General features: G+C 28.8%; 2 protein-coding genes across 3 annotated transcripts; both read left to right on the top strand.

Annotated features, from left to right (window-relative positions):
• The first annotated feature begins 2,402 nt into the window (after positions 1-2,402).
• Positions 2,403-6,892, top strand: LOC114195653 (type IV inositol polyphosphate 5-phosphatase 11). The gene is made up of 8 exons (XM_028086194.1): positions 2,403-2,525; positions 2,605-2,764; positions 3,147-3,286; positions 3,741-3,817; positions 3,919-4,044; positions 5,096-5,283; positions 5,822-5,959; positions 6,529-6,892. Exons 1-8 carry the CDS (start codon positions 2,503-2,505, stop codon positions 6,697-6,699), a joined length of 1,023 nt encoding a protein of 340 aa, XP_027941995.1. The 5' UTR covers positions 2,403-2,502; the 3' UTR covers positions 6,700-6,892.
• Positions 6,893-11,391: 4,499 nt separating this feature from the next.
• Positions 11,392-17,618, top strand: LOC114194453 (protein DA1). Of its 2 annotated transcripts, none has more exons than XM_028084676.1 (12): positions 11,392-12,004; positions 12,121-12,279; positions 12,373-12,463; positions 13,017-13,149; positions 14,092-14,212; positions 14,321-14,404; positions 15,096-15,215; positions 15,331-15,543; positions 16,059-16,115; positions 16,238-16,353; positions 16,857-16,915; positions 17,114-17,618. In XM_028084676.1, exons 2-12 carry the CDS (start codon positions 12,178-12,180, stop codon positions 17,428-17,430), a joined length of 1,413 nt encoding a protein of 470 aa, XP_027940477.1. In that variant the 5' UTR covers positions 11,392-12,004; positions 12,121-12,177; the 3' UTR covers positions 17,431-17,618. The 2 variants fall into 2 exon arrangements, with proteins under 2 accessions (XP_027940477.1, XP_027940476.1); XM_028084675.1 differs by having other exon boundaries at positions 11,393-12,004; positions 12,121-12,291.
• Positions 17,619-17,726: the final 108 nt, after the last annotated feature.

Genomic DNA, 17,726 nt, shown 5'->3' with positions numbered 1-17,726 from the left:
TTTTTTAAATACACTATCGAAAAATCTTTGATTAATAATCAATTTTAGTGACAAAAAATTATTAATCTAGTGATCAATTTAGATACCAACTTATAAACTAGAAATTATTGGTAACTAAAATAGTTTCAAAATATTATAATTGGTCTATAAATGGATAACTAAAATAGTTTTTATTATGAATTAGTTTCTAAATTGATCACTAACATTGACTACCTAGATTTTGATTACCAAACAAATTGATCTCTTAATTAGTCTATGTTTAGATAATCGGTTTCTAAATTGGTCAATAACATATATTTTGTTCACCATTTAACAGGTTTTTTAATGATAAAAACAAAAGTAATCGATGTATTTTTTAATACCCAAGTAGTCTAACATACTTTTTCTCTTAAAAGTTAAAATAAAAAATATTTTTTAAAAAATATAAATGAATAATAATAACATAAACTGAAAAATATAAATATATAAATAAAAATAATAATTTTGACAATAAATATTTAATAATAACAATTTAAAAATTAATAAAAAGCAAAAAAAAGTTAAAAGTTAACCAAAGAGTATAACATTAACCCATAATAAATATAAATATAAATACTAATTAAATATTAACCAAATTTTTAATTAACAATCGAAAATTTATGTTAAAATTTTTGAACAAGATTATAACATTAACACATAATAAATATAAATACTAAATAAACATTAACTAAATTTTAATTCACAATAATAAATTTGTAGTAAAAGTTTTGAATAATGACAAATTAAAAAGACGCAATAAATATAATAAATTTGTATTAAAAGTTTTGAATAATGACAAATTAAAAAGACGTAATAAATATAAATACTATTAAACATTAACAAAATTTTAATTCATAATCAAAAGTTTGTGTTAAAAGTTTAAAATAAAGATAAATAAAAGGTTATATCATTAACACATAGTAAATATAAATGCTAATTAAACATTTCTCAAATTTTTAATTCGGAACCAGAAATTTATGTTAAAATTGTATTTATGAACTAGAAAATAAGTGAATTTATAAATTGTATTTATTTTCAACTTTAAATAATAATAATTAAAAATTATGTTTTTTCTTTTATTAAAACACACATGTATGTTGTTTGATCCACATAATACTAGTATTAATTGAATTTGTTAGTACATATCTACATTCAATAAATTAATGCATATATTATATTTTGATTAGGAAATGAAAAACAAAATTGATATTCTAACACTTTTTTACCCACTTTTGACACCATTGATGTGTTATTTGGAAAAAAAAAATTATTTTTATTTTTTTTTCTTTTTTACCGCTGATTGGTCCGAAAAATTTCCATTGTAGCATGATGAAAATTTTGACATGGTTGAAAGCAAGCATTTATATTGGTTCATATTTTCTGGCGCATTGATTGAGTGTGTTATTGTTGTCTTCGTTTAGAAATTGGACGCATTGACACTTTCTTTGATTGTGGTTCATTGTAATGTATGCTCATTGTTGAGAGATTGCAATCATTGGCGTGTTGTTTTTGAGTGTGGTTGGTTCACTTTCCATTATGAAATTAATAACCATCCTAGATGTTATTGAAATGATGAAATGTATTATAGATCCGGAAGATGATGATGTAGACAATACTAAAAATATAAAAAAAATAATTAAAAAGCTCATTAAAGAGAAATTATTTTTTGAATTTGGATTTTCTGCTGAATTTTTTTTGTACTGTTTCTCTATTGTACCTTCATAATACACTGATTACCATTAATTTTAACGTTTTAAAATATATTAAAAAGATATTTAAAATACTAATATAATGTATTTTGAATACTCAGCAAAAACAGCACAAAATAAATAGTAGAGAATCTGAACTCCTATTTTTCTCCAAACAAATATAAAAAACTTCAACAATAAAGATAAAAATACCAAAACTCATACATATAAACTTGGTGGAATGGTATGAAAAGAAAACCAGCATTGTACGACCTACATTGTAACATGTAGTTGGTAAACACAACAGAATCTTATAATTTTTTTTATTGACTTTTTGAGGATTATTAGGGTATGATTATCAAAAGAGGTAGGAGATATATATTGAACAAGAGTGGAAACAATTTTGGGTGCTCCTTTTTATGACATTCCAACACGTATTATAGTTAGGCAAAGTTACTTGACGTAATTTGCATGGATAGTATCTATCAAATGGTCCTTTTCATCTTTTTTTTTTCCCTCAACCCTCTGTGTAATTTCCCAACTATCCCCGACCTAACTCGTGAGAAAAACAAGACCACACATTTTCGAAATTTTCAAATGGTTGACAATTTCTAGAATACTTCAGAACTTTTATTTTTTGGCTCCTATATATATAAATGGTCCAAACAATAATAGCAAGTCAATAATTTATGAATCCCTCCATCTCCTTCTTCGAACTGTGTTCTTCTACTCAAAATCGTTTTCTTGTCCAGAAATTAATTAATTCCTGCGTTTGGTTTTTTCCAATCACGTAACTATGGGGAACCAACTTTGCAAAGGGTATCTCTCTCTCTCTATATATATTTGAAGCAATATTTCTTTGTTCAATTCTCACCATTTTTGTTGCTTTTTTGTGTAGAAGAAAACCAAGAACGAAGAGAAGGCCAATGGGTTTCATCCATAACCAAGCTTCACCCTCTCACACAGGAATAAGAACTGTGGGTGTTGAGAAAGTTTGCAACTTTTCCACTGATTCTGATCTCTGCATCTCCATAGTCACTTGGAACATGAATGGCCAGGTACATACAACCTTATAAATTCATAGTATCTCTCTGCATCAAATGTCCACATACCACATATCAATGTTCATAGTAATATGTAAGGTTATGGAAAATGGTCGAAAGTCTCGCGTTGACTAAAGATAAAGTCAATTCATAAAATATATAAGTGGGTGCAATTCTCACCTTATAAGTTGGTTTTGTAACGTTGAGTTAGACTTAAAATTTACTTCTAACATAATACCAGAACTACCTTACAAGTTGGTTTTGTGGGGTTGAGTTAGGCTTAAAACCGCTTCTAACAAAACTCTTTTCAGAAAATCTCAGAATTTCAAAGCTTTTCACGTAATAGTGATTTCTTGTTTGGTAGAAACTTTCATGACTTGATCATTTTGTGTGATAGGTTACGTTTGAAGATTTAGCAGAAATGGTTGGTAGCAATCGTGAGTTTGATCTTCTGGCTGTTGGGTTGCAAGAGGCTCCTCCGTGTCCACGAAACAAAGTTGCAACTATGCTTTCAGCGGCTCTGGATGAAAGTCATACGTAAGAAATTTACCAAACTTTTTGAATTTATGTTTTGTTCTAATCCTAAGATTGAAAATAAAATTCAAAGTTTATCCAATCTTGTACCTATATGTGTTGTCACGAACCTTAGTGTAACTACATACATACATTCATATTTTATGTTTCGGCTATAATTATAATATATTTTGTTCATAGTGAGTAAAAATAATTAGGTCATGGCTTGTGTATATTATATATTTTGATCAGCATTTATAAGGGTTTGTGTGTGGACAAACTTACTTAGTTCATATAAAAAATAAAATAATTTTTGTACAAGATAAAATTAGTTTATATATGTTTTTGAAATCGATTTAGTATAAAATGAAAATTCTAAGATGTTTTTAAATAATTTGCCAATCATGTATATATTCCTATTTGGGTATAAACTTATTGAAATTTTCTACCTTTTGCCTTCATTCATTCTGAAATGAAGCCTGATAGGTAAAGTTATGATGCAATCTTTGCAGTTGTACCTGTTTGGGCCAAAGGATGCAAGATCGTTCATCAATGGTGAGATTTTATGCCAAAAAACTTCTTTGGATTATAATGTAATTAACTTTAGTTAAAACCCCCACATTAAATGTGATAATTTCACTTGAATTTTACATCAGAATTGAAGGTAGATAAAGAATCTTTTGGAGGGTGTGGAGGAATAATTGGAAGAAAGAAAGGGGCTGTTGCAATTCGCATAAACTACAAAGGCATTAGAATGGTGTTCATCTCTTGCCACCTCGCAGGTAATTATATTAACACTAAAAAAAAAGCAATGATAATTAGTAAACAAATAATATTAATTAATAGTATGAGATTTATGTATATGCGTGCAAATATATACATATATGTGTTAGTTTATTAGTGTGGATTTTTGAAAACTAAGTTTTTGTTGTTTCTTTAAAATTCACTCTATATAGAATCGGTTAGGTTGATGTTAGTTCATCATCATTAGTTTTTAATTAAAGTGGTTTAGTATTCACCAAGTGAATGTTAAATTACACTAAAAAAAATTCTTAATTAGAAACCAGTTTTAGAAACAAAAAGTAATTAGCTATAGTGACCCATTAAAATAGTCATTATTATAAATAAAAAATTACAATTGGTTACTAATTAATTAGAGACCAATTTAGAAACTAAGTCATTTTGGTAGTTAAAATTTAGGTAGTTAACTTTTAGTGATCAATTTCATTTGGGTAGTTAATTTTAAAGATAATATAGTGACCAATTATAATTTTTTATTCATAATAATGAATATTTTAGTAACCAATAATTTTTACTTTTGTAAATTAATATCTAAATTGGTTACCATAGTTACTAATCATTATTGGTTACTACAATTGATTACTATTTAGAAGTTTTCTTGTAGGGTTAAATAAATTTTAAATTTTCAAAAAAATAAAATAGAAAAAAAAATTATAGTAAATGAAAGTGTGGACAAAGAGATGAAAAAGAGGGAAGAAAATGATGACATGAGTGTGGATAAAAGAGATGAATGTAGATAAAAAAGAAAAAGTGCGTAAAAGAGATAAATATATATAAAGGAGATAAATGTGAGAATATTTAAATGAAAAATAAGAGAGAAAAATTACAAGTAACAAGATTTGCTATATATCTTTTAAATTTGAATTTTTAGATTTAAAGAAAACGTAAGAACTTTTTTTTTCCATTGTCACAAATTTGTATTATATAACATCGACTTGATCAAGATTAACTTAAATGAATTTAAATAATTTCAGGTTCAAGTTTTGAACTGAAATATTGCAGTAAGTGAGTGATTTTTGTTTTGAATTTCAGCTCACGAACGCAATGTGGAAGAAAGAAATTCACAATGCAGACACATATCACACACCCTATTTTCTAAGTTCTGGAACCCTTACGCAAGACCCTCCCACATTATAATCTGGTTAGGAGACCTAAACTATAGGCTTCAAGGAATTCATACATACCCTGCTAGAACTTTGATACAACAACATCTTCATAAGGTATTTTTTTCAACTTTATTTTATTTTTTTAGGTTAAATATGTTTTTGGTCCTTTAATTTTGAGTGAATTTTGAAATTAGTCCATTTCGAAACTTTGAACCTATTTAATCTTTCATCTTTTGAAATACGTGGATTTAGTTCTTTTAATCAAATTTTGTTAGGTTTATTTGATGTTTCATACGCATTTCAGGATTATATTTGAGTTGGTTATACTGTTTGACACATTTTTGTTTTAATGTTAAGTCAAATACTATTATGAAATGTGTTTAAAATGTCAAATAAACTTAACAAAATTTGATTAAAATAACTAAGTAACATATTTTGAAAGATGAAGAACTAAATTGGTTCAAAGTTTTAAAATAGACTAATTTCAAAATTCACTGAATGTTAAGCGACCAAAAACATATTTATTTAATCTTTTTTTTAACACAATATATATATATATATATATATATATATATATATATATATATATATATATATATATATATATATATATATATATATATACATATTAATTCCTTTTTTTCTATTTCAGCGTTTGCATAACAAGGACCAGCTTCTGCAAGAAGCACGTCGAGGGCAAATTTTCAACGGCTTTTGTGAAGGAACATTGACTTTCAAACCAACCTATAAATACAACAAAGGAAGTAGCAACTATGATACAAGTCATAAGGTATATATGCAACACTTTTCAATTATCCACATTAATACGTCATGCATGCCTTCATTAATTTTATGTCATTCATTATACACAAATTTTTTATATTTATATATAATCATAATATATATGGTATATAACTTACATGCTACGTAATTTCTAAAGTCAAATAAGAGAAGTACACGGAAATTTTAAAGATTTTATGGTGTGTGCATGTAAGCTTTTTATTAGTTTGTGCATGAGAGATATTCATCCAAGAAAAAGAGTTATTGTTTAATTATACTTCGATAGTGTGCGTAGTGTTTTCTAAATCTTTGTTTGGTTGCAAGAAAAGGACGTTGGGGGAATGGAAGAGAAAATTAGAAATAGATTAAAAGGGAATGAAAAAAAAAGAAAAAGAAAGAAAGTGAAAAATATATTTATATTAGTTAGTTTGAATGAAAAGAAAAAAGTAATGATATATAATAAATTACTTGTTTGCTCTTACTTTATTTTTCATTTTCAAATATTTTATTGTGTTTTTTTATTTATATTCGTTGTTATTATTATGCTATTATAATTACGTGATGCATTACTTGTGTCAGGTACGAGTGCCAGCATGGACAGATCGTATATTGTACAAGGTAGAAGACGAAAATAAGATGGAAGCAACTCTACATTCATACGAGTCCATTGATAAAGTCTACGGTTCTGATCATAAACCAGTAAAAGCACATCTCTGCTTAAGACTTCGTCAAATTCCAACAAAAACCTAGTCATTCGTTGCCAAACAAAACTCTACGATCATTCTTTCTTTTGTATTTAATTCTTATGCAACTATATCCTTCATCCACAAGTGTTTATTACATATATAATGATTAGTAATTCCATGACTCTGCTTTAAATCATTAATGTACAGAGTTTTTTCTGCTTTCACGGTATCATCCGAATGTTTATGAAATTATATTAATGGACGATTTGATATAGTATAATAAACTTAAAAGATAATAAATTTTATTATATTAGATTTTATTTAATTCAGATTTTGATATTTAATCTGCCTGACGTACAGTGTCAGGACAATCTACGTGTCTGACGTAGGTCCAATTATCTATTACATCCTGAAAACTCCCGTTAACTTCTCTAGGCAACGACTCATCCTTGTGGGGAAGTCGTGGCCACGTCAGCCTCATCTCAGTCTCATCCTACCTTCATCTCGATCTCATCTTAACCTCATTTCGACCTAATCTCTTATTCATTTTGACCTCATATCAAATCTTAAATTAACTGTTCCACTTAGTGTCCTTTTGCCACAATACGAGAAAATATATCATCTTAAGAAGTTCATTTTAAACTTAATTCAGTTCTATAAAATTTACTTACAATAATACAAAATTTGTACCTATTTATATAATACAAATTCACTTTATATTTAATCGATGTCAGATTTTCAATTGTTGTTTAAAAAAAACATCATATATAATTTCATAAAACTTTCGTAATTGTTGTAAAACACAATATGTAATTTTATAGAAAAAAAAATTCAGAAGTAATTAGTGTAATTTATTGGATTAAATATATTTTTTGTTTTTGTTTTTCCAATAATGTTCTTAATCGGTCAACAAAATATATACAAAGAAACATAAAGAAGAAGAAAAATAGAAAGAAAAGTGTGAATTTGTAGGTTTGTGGAATTTGAAATTAGGCACATATGGACACATAAGTCCTTTTCTGGTCGGTTATTGAGGTTTGACTGTTCTGTGATGTATTTTTGATTGGTTGAGCAATTACCACCTAAAGCCACCAATGTTGAAGTTGACCTTTGTATTTCATTTCTTTCTTCTGGAATTTTTGAACCAGTTTTAGTGTTGAAGAATCGGGTGTGTTCTTCAAGAAAATTTAATAATACTATTGTTTGTTAAATAGTGTTATATATAAATAAAATTAAATAAATATTGAGAAATTTTTTTCTTGATCAAATTCTCTTATCTGTAATCATTGGTGCATGGATAGTGACATCGAGGGTCTACAAAAAATATCATCATTAATTTAAAGAAATATTTAATTAGTTGGATGATACTCATTTTTATCTAGATGTATCAATTTGGTACATATTTTTAAAAAAGTGTCAATTCAATCTCAATTTTTGAAAATATGTCTCAATTAAGTCATTTTTAGCAAAAAAATTATTAACACCGTTAACAATATTGATATTTAAAATTACTTACAAAATTAAGTATTGATACTTATATCAAAATTGAGTGATAAAAGTCATAAATTAAGTTAATGACTTTAGTAAATTTTGTCTAAAAAGGATCTGATTAAAACACTTTTTTCAAAAGTTGAGACTAAATTAACACATGTTTAAAAGTGGGTATCAAATTGACACATCTGAACAAAAGTTGGTACCATCTGACTAATTAAACTTTTAAAGAAAACAGTAAATATTATTTTTATACATCTTTAAGCAACTTATTTTTACAATAAAAATGAGATGAATTTCTGTATTTGTAAAGTTAGGGTTTATCACTAGTTATTTAGGTCCTACCTTTTATGTGCTCTACATTAAACTAAGTTAGCCAAGTTTTTTTACGTTAATCTTTTCAAGTTCGTTTAATTCAATGGTAATATTTCAAATCTCCTTATAGCATTCTCTCATTTTTTTTTCATTAACAAATATTTGAAGGAGATTTAACATTATTCACAAAAGACATTGGGCTATTTTTAAAAAATATTAAGATATAAGAAACCGATAAATTTAAGATATATGATAATAATATATATAGTAAATTATACTTTGGAGTTGCGAATAATTCATATAAATAACAACTCTAAAATATTTTATTGTTAATATTAAACAATAATACAACTTAAGAGATATACACATAATACATAAGATTTCACTTCAAAAAAAATATTTAAATATGGGCACAATTAAGTTAGTTAAAATATCGAAACTTCAAAAAGAAAATGTAATTATTTAAATTCTTATATTTCAAACATTGTTTTCTCATACAATAATTCTTATTTTCATAAAATGGGATTAGTTAAATGTGTTTTTTTTCTCTAAACTATTATATAAAATGTTTCCATCCATAAACTATGTTATAAAATATTTAATTTTAAACTTTATGAAAATAACGTATTCAGTCTTTTAACTTTGTGTTTCACGTATTGTTTATTGAAGAAATATTTTACTTTACTCTATAATTTAATTTAGAAATCAAACACAATTTTTTAAGAACAAAATGTATCTAACTTTTTTTTTAAACACGAGAAAAATAGAATAAAAAACGACTTTGTGTTTTACTTTATTATTTTTTTTCTTTGAAAGTTGAGCCGAACGTGAGAAATGAAAGAAGAAACAGTATTTTTGTGTTTAATTATTGAGAACAAAAGTCAAAGGAGAAAAAGATATAAAAAATATGTTAATTTTCTTTTCTATCTATTTGATTGGTATTTTATTTTTATTATATATTTGATTTGATGTTTTAACATCTATTAAAAATAAATGATCCTTATAAGATAATTTGAAAATATTCCTAATTCAATTTTCATTTTTATTCGCAAAATATTCTAAAATAATTTGGGATTATGATATCCCTTGTCCCTGACTACATCAACCTAAAACTTTCTTAAAACATTCAGAGTTCTAAAAATCAAACTACCAATTTTTATTACAATCATATATCTTCTTAACAACAAAAAAAGAATACACATTTAAGTATAATTCAAACTTGTAAAATACAAAATAAATTATTTATATTTTCTAACCCCTCCCAAAACAGTAATAATTATTTTTTAATATATATATATATATATATATATATATATATATATATATATATATATATATATAACATTATCTATCTCCTATATAATAATATTGTTATTAATAATAATTTTCACATGTCAATTTCAACTATGTTATTAATAAAATATAATAATTAAATAATATTAAAATATTTTTAAGTGAAGATTGTATAATTCTAAGAAAAGTAACTAGAAAATAAAATTTAATTATTCGATGACATTCTTATCTTCTCCATTAAGAAAACTCTAAATATTTTGCTAAAAGTTAGGATTATTTATTAAAAAACATTTCTTAACTGACTTTAATAAACCTTTTCAATGTCTTAAGGTTGCGAACGAAAAGCTTTATTCTTCGTCTTTGAAAAATCGAAGAACAATGCTTATTTTTCATTTTTTTTTATTTTAGGATTTTACGCATGTAAATTTTGTAATTCAATTTTTTTTATATTTTTCAAAATATAAACGTGGTTAAGATGAAATATTTTATCAAAGATATATCATAACATTTCTTACCAGAAACTAATCATATAACTTTACACTTATAACACATTTATCAAAATTATATAAATTGTTTAAATCATACAGCGAGGAAACCAACTACAATAAACTGTGTAATTTTCCGTAACCGTGTTTTTTTCGACTATTATAATTAAAAAAATTATACATTTAAAATACAAAAGGCATAAAATAGTCACGTCACTAAATCTATAAATAACATGTAACAAAAGGTACAAACAACATTAACTACATTGTCTAATCAACCCCACATATTACATATGTCTAATTAACACATGTCTTATCTTAATATTTATTTGAGTATGAGTTGAGATTAAAAATAATTGAATTAATGGTATATTAATTTTGGCATCTAATTTATGTTTTTCAAATACGATAAAATGGATAAACAACATCTATCTATATTATTATATACATAGGATTATGCTTTTCCTTTTATCATTTTTTAATCATATTTTTAAATTAAAATTATCTATATCTATAATTATATATCTATATATATCTATAATTATATATCTATACTTACATATAATAAAAAAGATTTGTTTCTTTAGACATTTTTTTCTAATTTTATCCGCTATTGTCTAGATGTCACTTTTACTTTTTAAATAATCGTTAACTTAAATATAATAATTTTATAAATTAAAATGATTCTTATTTTTTAATAATTATTTTTAATAAAAAATATACAAATTATTCATTTTTATAATTATTTTTAATAAAAATTATTTTATGGTTTAGTAAATTTTTACTAAAATAGAAAAAAAGATTATACACACATTACATATGTTTCCACTAATTAAAGATAAAAAAATGTTAATGAAAAGATATAACATATATTTCCAAAAAAAAATTGAAATTCAAGGGTTTATTTTATTAAGATGATTAACCAAATCAATGAATTTAAACTTGATTTAAAAGTAATCCCCGCATCCGCATAAATCCCGTGTGCGTGTGCGCCAGGGAATCTTTTCCCTCTCTTTCTACCAAACCAACCGCGTACTCTACTCAACGCATGAATCCCCACAACAACGCAATCAACGATTAACACTAATTAATTAATTGATTAATTAATTAATTAAGTAAAATCAATTAACTAATTCCAATCAAACAAAAACAATAAAACTCTCTTCTTCTTCTTCATTCTCCTCTCTTTGTTCCATCATAAAGAAAAAACTTTTACCTTTGTTTTTGTTTGTGCCTTTTTTCTTCACCTTTGGGGTCTCCTTGAGGAGAGGGGAAGAAGAAGAAGAAGAACAAGGAGGACCCCACCACGCACACAAACAAACACAAAACACATTCACACCAATTTCAAACCCTTCTTCATTTTCCTTGATCCTTCCTCATCATAAGGGTTTATCACTTTTGTTGTTAATTACTTCAATTATTTTTCTTTCTCAATTTTTTTCTTCAGCCCCCAAAAACTCTTCCACGTTTGTTTCCTCTATTTTGACTTTCAAATCGTCTGCGTGCGTGCGCTTCCACTTTCTTCTCCTTTCAATCCTTCAATCAATCCTTGCAAATGTCAATCATCTTCACTCTTCGCCTCCCAACTCGTTTTTGAATCGTTCCACCACTTTTTCGTACTCGCTTCTTTCTTTCCCTTAATACGCACCCCAAAAAAGCAATTTTTTTTTCTTCTTTCTACAGAAAAGAGCCAAATTGTTGTAATTACACACCTTGCAATTTATTAGATCATCACACGCTTGTTTCCTTCAATTGAGTCTTGATTCTTCCGCCGTTTGTTAAAAGGTGAATCCACGCACACTTCAAATTCGGGGTTTTGCAGCTGGCAGTTATTATGACTGCTTTTAATGTATTTGGCTTTTTTCTATATATAATTTGGCCTTGTTTTGCAATATGTGCAGGAAGAAAATTTTTTGTTCTTGGTATGAAGTTGTAGTGATTCTTTTTTGAGTGAGTAGATGGGTTGGCTTAGCAGAATTTTCAAAGGGACTGAGCAGAAGATTTCGGAGGGCCATTATAGTAAAGAGGATGCTGGTTATTATTTGCCATCGACTTCGGGGGTAACAACAAATGTCAGCATTCTAATTAACGAATGCTTTTTGAAGTTACTGTTTTGTCCTCCTTACAGGAATGAGAGTTTGTTTGGATTGCAGGATGTTTGGAACCAGAACGAGAATGAGGATATAGATCGTGCTATTGCACTGTCGCTGGTGGAAGAGAGCGAGAGAACACACAATGTAAATGGTGAGTGATTTCAGCTCTTAAGACATCATTGAGTATTCTTGATGTTTACACTCTATGGAACAGTTTGCTGTGGACTAATGCAATTTTGCCAAGTGCAAAATTTGGGATGCCCGTGTTGCTGTTTTTCTAGTTTTCGATAGTGTTTTTTCCGTTGCCCCCCTTTGTCTTCATTTTGTTGTTGTGAGAATTTTTATATGAAATCTGTGAGCAGATCATTTGGTAAATGAAAAAACTATTTGTTTCTGTTCAATGACTTGTTTAAATGTGATTGTAAATGTGGATGCCACGCTTTTCTTTGAACGCAATGTGTGCAGTTTGGTGTTTTATGGTGTGGCTTAGCTTAGTTGGTATCTTCACTTTCGATAATGCGCTCATTTCATTCTGTACCAATTACTACTTTGTTGAATATTGACTAATTTTGCACAGTTTTTTTTTTGGTATCTATCTTTTTAAATATTACACTCATAGTAACTTTATTTTTGTCTAGATAATATTTTCTGATGTGTATTTCCTTATTACGTTTCACATCAACAAGTCTCTGTCTGTTCTGTAGACAACAGATCACAGTTAGAAGAAGATGAACAACTTGCCAGAGCTTTAGAAGAAAGTCTAAACGTGGACTCTCCTCCCAGATATGGAAATGAAAATGCGTTTCAACCAATTCAGTATTTCCCCATGGGGTCCAGGTACGAGTTAGATGTTGGATAATAACAATGTACGAAGTTGGTATCATAATTCAACACTTCTTTTGTTTGATTACTTCGATTCATATGTTAAAAGAATCATCTTCACTTGTCTATTCACCATTTGCCGTAGGGTCACAAGTCTCAGGTTCTATAAACTCTCACCTTGGCATATACTGCAATGCTTGATTGGATTTCTTTATTTTGACACATGTTTATCCCTTAGTTGGTGATCAACAGATTTTCCTTGTAATTTCACTTATTTGTGCTGGTCCTTTTGAAATACTTATTAACTGATATTGCTATGACTAATTAGTCATTTCATTACCAATATTTTTGGTAAGAGAGGCTTATCTAACTGGGTTTGATGGTAGTCTGCATACCTTGACCTCATCCTTTTCCTCCTCCTTAAATAAATACCATGAACGAAACATATCATAAAGATGCATTAGTTGAGTGAAAATGCTGCATTTGAACTAATTTACAGTCAAATATTAATATTATAATATATATGACTAGACTCCATATTATTATGGGATGAATTAGTACCAAACATCCGCAAGTACCTATGAAATCTACTTGCAAAGAAATTATATGATTATCTGTTAGGTGTTAGGAACACATTCTTTTGAACACTCTCTTACTGATTGAAATTTATTTAAAATCACAATATTTGGTGTGTTTCAGAACTTATTTAATGGCTCGCTCTTGATTTTGTATTTTTCAATAAATTTTAACCAATAAGAAAGTATGTGTTAGAGAGTGTTTTCCTACCACTATGTATAGACCATCATCATGCTCGATCATAAAGGGGAAAACATCTATCCCAATATCATCCCGTTTATTCAGATGTTGAAATTATTCTCTTCCTTCAATTTCCTATGCCTTCATAATATCAATAATGTTATGCACATAACTAAAGTTGTGTAGTTATTAACATAATAGGATTTGTGCTGGCTGCTATACTGAGATTGGTTATGGGCGATATCTTAATTGCTTGAACGCATTCTGGCATCCTGAATGCTTCCGCTGCCGAGCTTGCAACCTACCAATCTCTGATTATGAGGTGCTAAAATTTCCATTTACATGCCACCTTACTTGTTTTTTTCTATTTTCATAAATGATGGTTTTCATTCTGTACTAACAGTTTTGTTTTTTCTTATTATTGTTGCAGTTCTCCACATCTGGGAATTACCCTTACCATAAATCATGTTATAAGGAAAGCTACCACCCAAAATGTGATGTCTGCAAGCACTTTGTAAGTATTTTGAACAAGCTTTAGTGAAAAATGCACTCGGTACCCCTTAGATTTGCTTATATGACATGCACACCCTTGCTATTTTTTGACCTATCTCTTTTTAGTTGTTACACCAATAACACCCCTTAGCTAATGTTGATTAAAAAATCCGAGAATCCTATGCTGTTACTGACATTTATACCCCTTCTCCCTTTTGCACACCCTTGCTATTTTTTGACCTATCACTTTTTAGTTGTTACCCCAATAACACCCCTTAGCTAATGTTGATTCAAAAATCTGATTCTCCTATGCTGTTACTGACATTTATACCCCTTCTCCCTTTTGCAATATCTCTCTCACCTTCAAAAGTATGATTAAGAAGGATGAAATTATTCAATGAATGATTAAGAATGGTGCCCTGCTCACAAACCAGCCTTTTACCAAAACTTCAACATAGCTTTTCACCATCTTCAACCATTGTGGCAATGAAATTCTTACTACACAACTTTCTTACTGGATTGACCATTGTTGATTCGATCACCTTGTTCGTCCAAACTTGTAGACATTGTCCGACCGAGTCATTCATGATTATAATAGTTTATGATTTTCTTGTTAGAATTAAACATGACATTCTTGTAAGTTTTTACCTTTACTTTGGCCTTATATCTCATTGCCTGTTGCTGTTGATTTTTGGTAATATATATTTTCACAGATTCCAACAAATCCTGCTGGTCTTATTGAATATAGGGCACATCCATTCTGGGTCCAGAAATATTGCCCTTCTCATGAACATGACGGTACTCCACGATGTTGCAGTTGTGAGCGAATGGAGGTTAGTATGAATGGAGTATATTTATCTGATATAAGCTTGGCTGTGGAGAAGTGAAAGAACTTGTATGGTGCAAAGTAAAAAGAGTGTATTGAAAATTTTCTCTCTTCATTGGCAGTCGCAAGAGGCAGGATATATTGCTCTTAAGGATGGCCGGAAGCTCTGTTTAGAGTGTCTGGATTCTTCTATCATGGATACAAATGAATGCCAACCCCTTTATGCTGATATACAAAGATTTTATGAAAGCCTAAATATGAAACTGGACCAGCAAATTCCACTACTATTGGTTGAAAGACAAGCATTGAATGAAGCAAGAGAGGGAGATAAGAATGTAAGAGAAAATGCATTGTCATCTGTGTGCAGTAAATATAGTTACATGATTTAATCATAATGACATTCCTTTATCCGATATACTTGGAACTATTTTTTGGATGTTTGGCACTATCTACACAACTCATTAAAAGGAAATGCCTTTTGCTATTGCTATTGGTAGCTTTGCAAATTCTATCTGACTGAGGTTTTTCTCCTGTGATATGTTAACTTATACTCTGTCAAATAATTCAGCCCGACATGTGTGATGTTGAAAATTGAAGAGCAAAAAGGAAACAAAATAAGTATATTCATATTTGAAGATTAATGCTTGCTCTGTTAAATAATTCAATCTGGCATGCATGATATAGAAAATTGAAGAGAAAAAGGAATATATTCATATTTGGAAGTCTAATTTTTTCGATAAATAGTACTGTCCAAGTCAAAAGGCTTTCAACTATGAATCTTCAATTCATGTTTAATTCGTGATTAAAACAGTGCATTTCCATTTCATATTTGAGTCTTTATCTTGGGCAGGGACATTATCACATGCCGGAAACCAGAGGGCTCTGCCTCTCAGAGGAGCTCACCACTGTAAGATTTCGTGTTATTTTTTGTTTGGTGACACTGATGGATTTTTATGGTTAGATGATAGAATTTCTTTAGTTGAACGAACCATTAACAATCTATGGTACTTTGCATTTAAACTTTATCAGTTCAGACGACCTAGATTTGGGACAGGAAATGGAGCAATGGACATGAGAGCACAGCAATACAGGATGACTCCACATTGTGATGTGACGGCTATTCTCATTTTATATGGTCTTCCAAGGTAATAATCTAGTGTTTTTGCTTTTACAAGTTCTAACTTGGCGACAAACTAAATGCGTATGAGCAGATAAATAATTTAAAACGTATCAAATCCAGAAGACAAGAAAATTTCCCAAGGATTAATACAACTGTCGGCAAAAGATCCATAGTAATATTTTTCTAGTTGCAGAGACCCAATTGCAATTTCGGTGACTTTGTCATTTGTGAATTTAGTCCCCCTATTTTGTTTTATGAAGTTGATTCTCTTGCTATTTTGATTTTGCAATTTTGGCACTGCACTAAGACCGACAGTGGCACAGAGCAAAAATTGGGGAAACGATAGTAGATAGACCAAAAGTTCAATCAAGCCTTGTATGTTTAGACAAAAGCAGTGTATTTTACCTGTGTCTTTGCTAACATGGCTAAATAAGAATCTAAATGATCTTCTGAGAGAAAACCCCACCCCTTCCCCTTCCTTTGGCTACAACTTTGATTTCATTTACGTATGAATGCTATTTTTGACAGATTGCTCACTGGATCCATCCTAGCCCATGAGATGATGCATGCCTGGCTTCGACTTAAAGGTACTATTTTATTGTAGAGAATTTATTTCATTAGGATTTATCCATTAAGTTGCTGCAATTAGGGTGTATTTGTTTTGGTTACACGACATGTAAACTGTTTATTCATTCTAACAGTTAAGATTAATCACCTAGCACTGAACCAATGTTATTTCGTTGGGGCTGTCTCTCAAATTTATGCTAAAATCTGTGTTTGTGAAGGTTATCGGACTCTAAGTCAAGATGTTGAAGAAGGTATCTGTCAGGTTTTGGCTCATATGTGGTTGGAGTCTGAACTTAGTTCTGCATCAGGCAGCAACTTTGTATCAGCTTCATCCTCATCTGCATCACACACATCTAAAAAGGGTAAAAGACCTCAGTTTGAGAGAAAGCTTGGGGAGTTCTTCAAACACCAGATTGAATCAGACATTTCCCCTGTTTATGGAGATGGGTTTAGGGCAGGTCAAAAAGCAGTGCGTAAATATGGTCTACAAAGGACCCTTCACCACATCAAGATGACGGGGACTTTTCCATATTAAGTACAGAGATACTCCATTAACAGATTGTTTTTCATTCTTTCTTGATATAAAACCTGGCCTGTTATTAGAAACCAAGGTCAAGGTGTGTTTTAGGCATTAGTTTCAACGAGTTGATGATTTTTTGTACTTGTAATTATTGATACTGTTGCGGTATATTGATTACATTCACATTTTTTTAATTTATCACACTGCTACTTTTTGGCCCAGACTCCTAACCTCTGCTATGTCCGAAAATTAACAGTAAAGAACACTTTTCACAATAGGGACTCGTTACGTTTTATTCAGTTAATAAGAAA

Source organism: Vigna unguiculata, chromosome 8, assembly GCF_004118075.2.
Source record: "Vigna unguiculata cultivar IT97K-499-35 chromosome 8, ASM411807v1, whole genome shotgun sequence".
Classification (NCBI taxonomy): domain Eukaryota; kingdom Viridiplantae; phylum Streptophyta; class Magnoliopsida; order Fabales; family Fabaceae; genus Vigna; species Vigna unguiculata.
Note: the sequence above shows the minus strand (reverse complement) of the source record. Positions and strands in the feature narration are given on the sequence as shown.

What these genes read in the sequence shown, in the direction of transcription:
- LOC114194453 (XM_028084675.1), top strand. Translation starts at nt 12,178, where the DNA reads ATGGGTTGGCTTAGCAGAATTTTCAAAGGGACTGAGCAGAAGATTTCG. An exon ending in GTGATGTCTGCAAGCACTTT is followed by an intron (nt 14,405 to 15,095) that starts GTAAGTATTTTG and finishes ATATTTTCACAG; the next exon opens with ATTCCAACAAATCCTGCTGG. An exon ending in CAAGAGAGGGAGATAAGAAT is followed by an intron (nt 15,544 to 16,058) that starts GTAAGAGAAAAT and finishes TATCTTGGGCAG; the next exon opens with GGACATTATCACATGCCGGA.
- LOC114195653 (XM_028086194.1), top strand. Translation starts at nt 2,503, where the DNA reads ATGGGGAACCAACTTTGCAAAGG. An exon ending in TACAACAACATCTTCATAAG is followed by an intron (nt 5,284 to 5,821) that starts GTATTTTTTTCA and finishes TTTCTATTTCAG; the next exon opens with CGTTTGCATAACAAGGACCA. An exon ending in ACTATGATACAAGTCATAAG is followed by an intron (nt 5,960 to 6,528) that starts GTATATATGCAA and finishes TACTTGTGTCAG; the next exon opens with GTACGAGTGCCAGCATGGAC.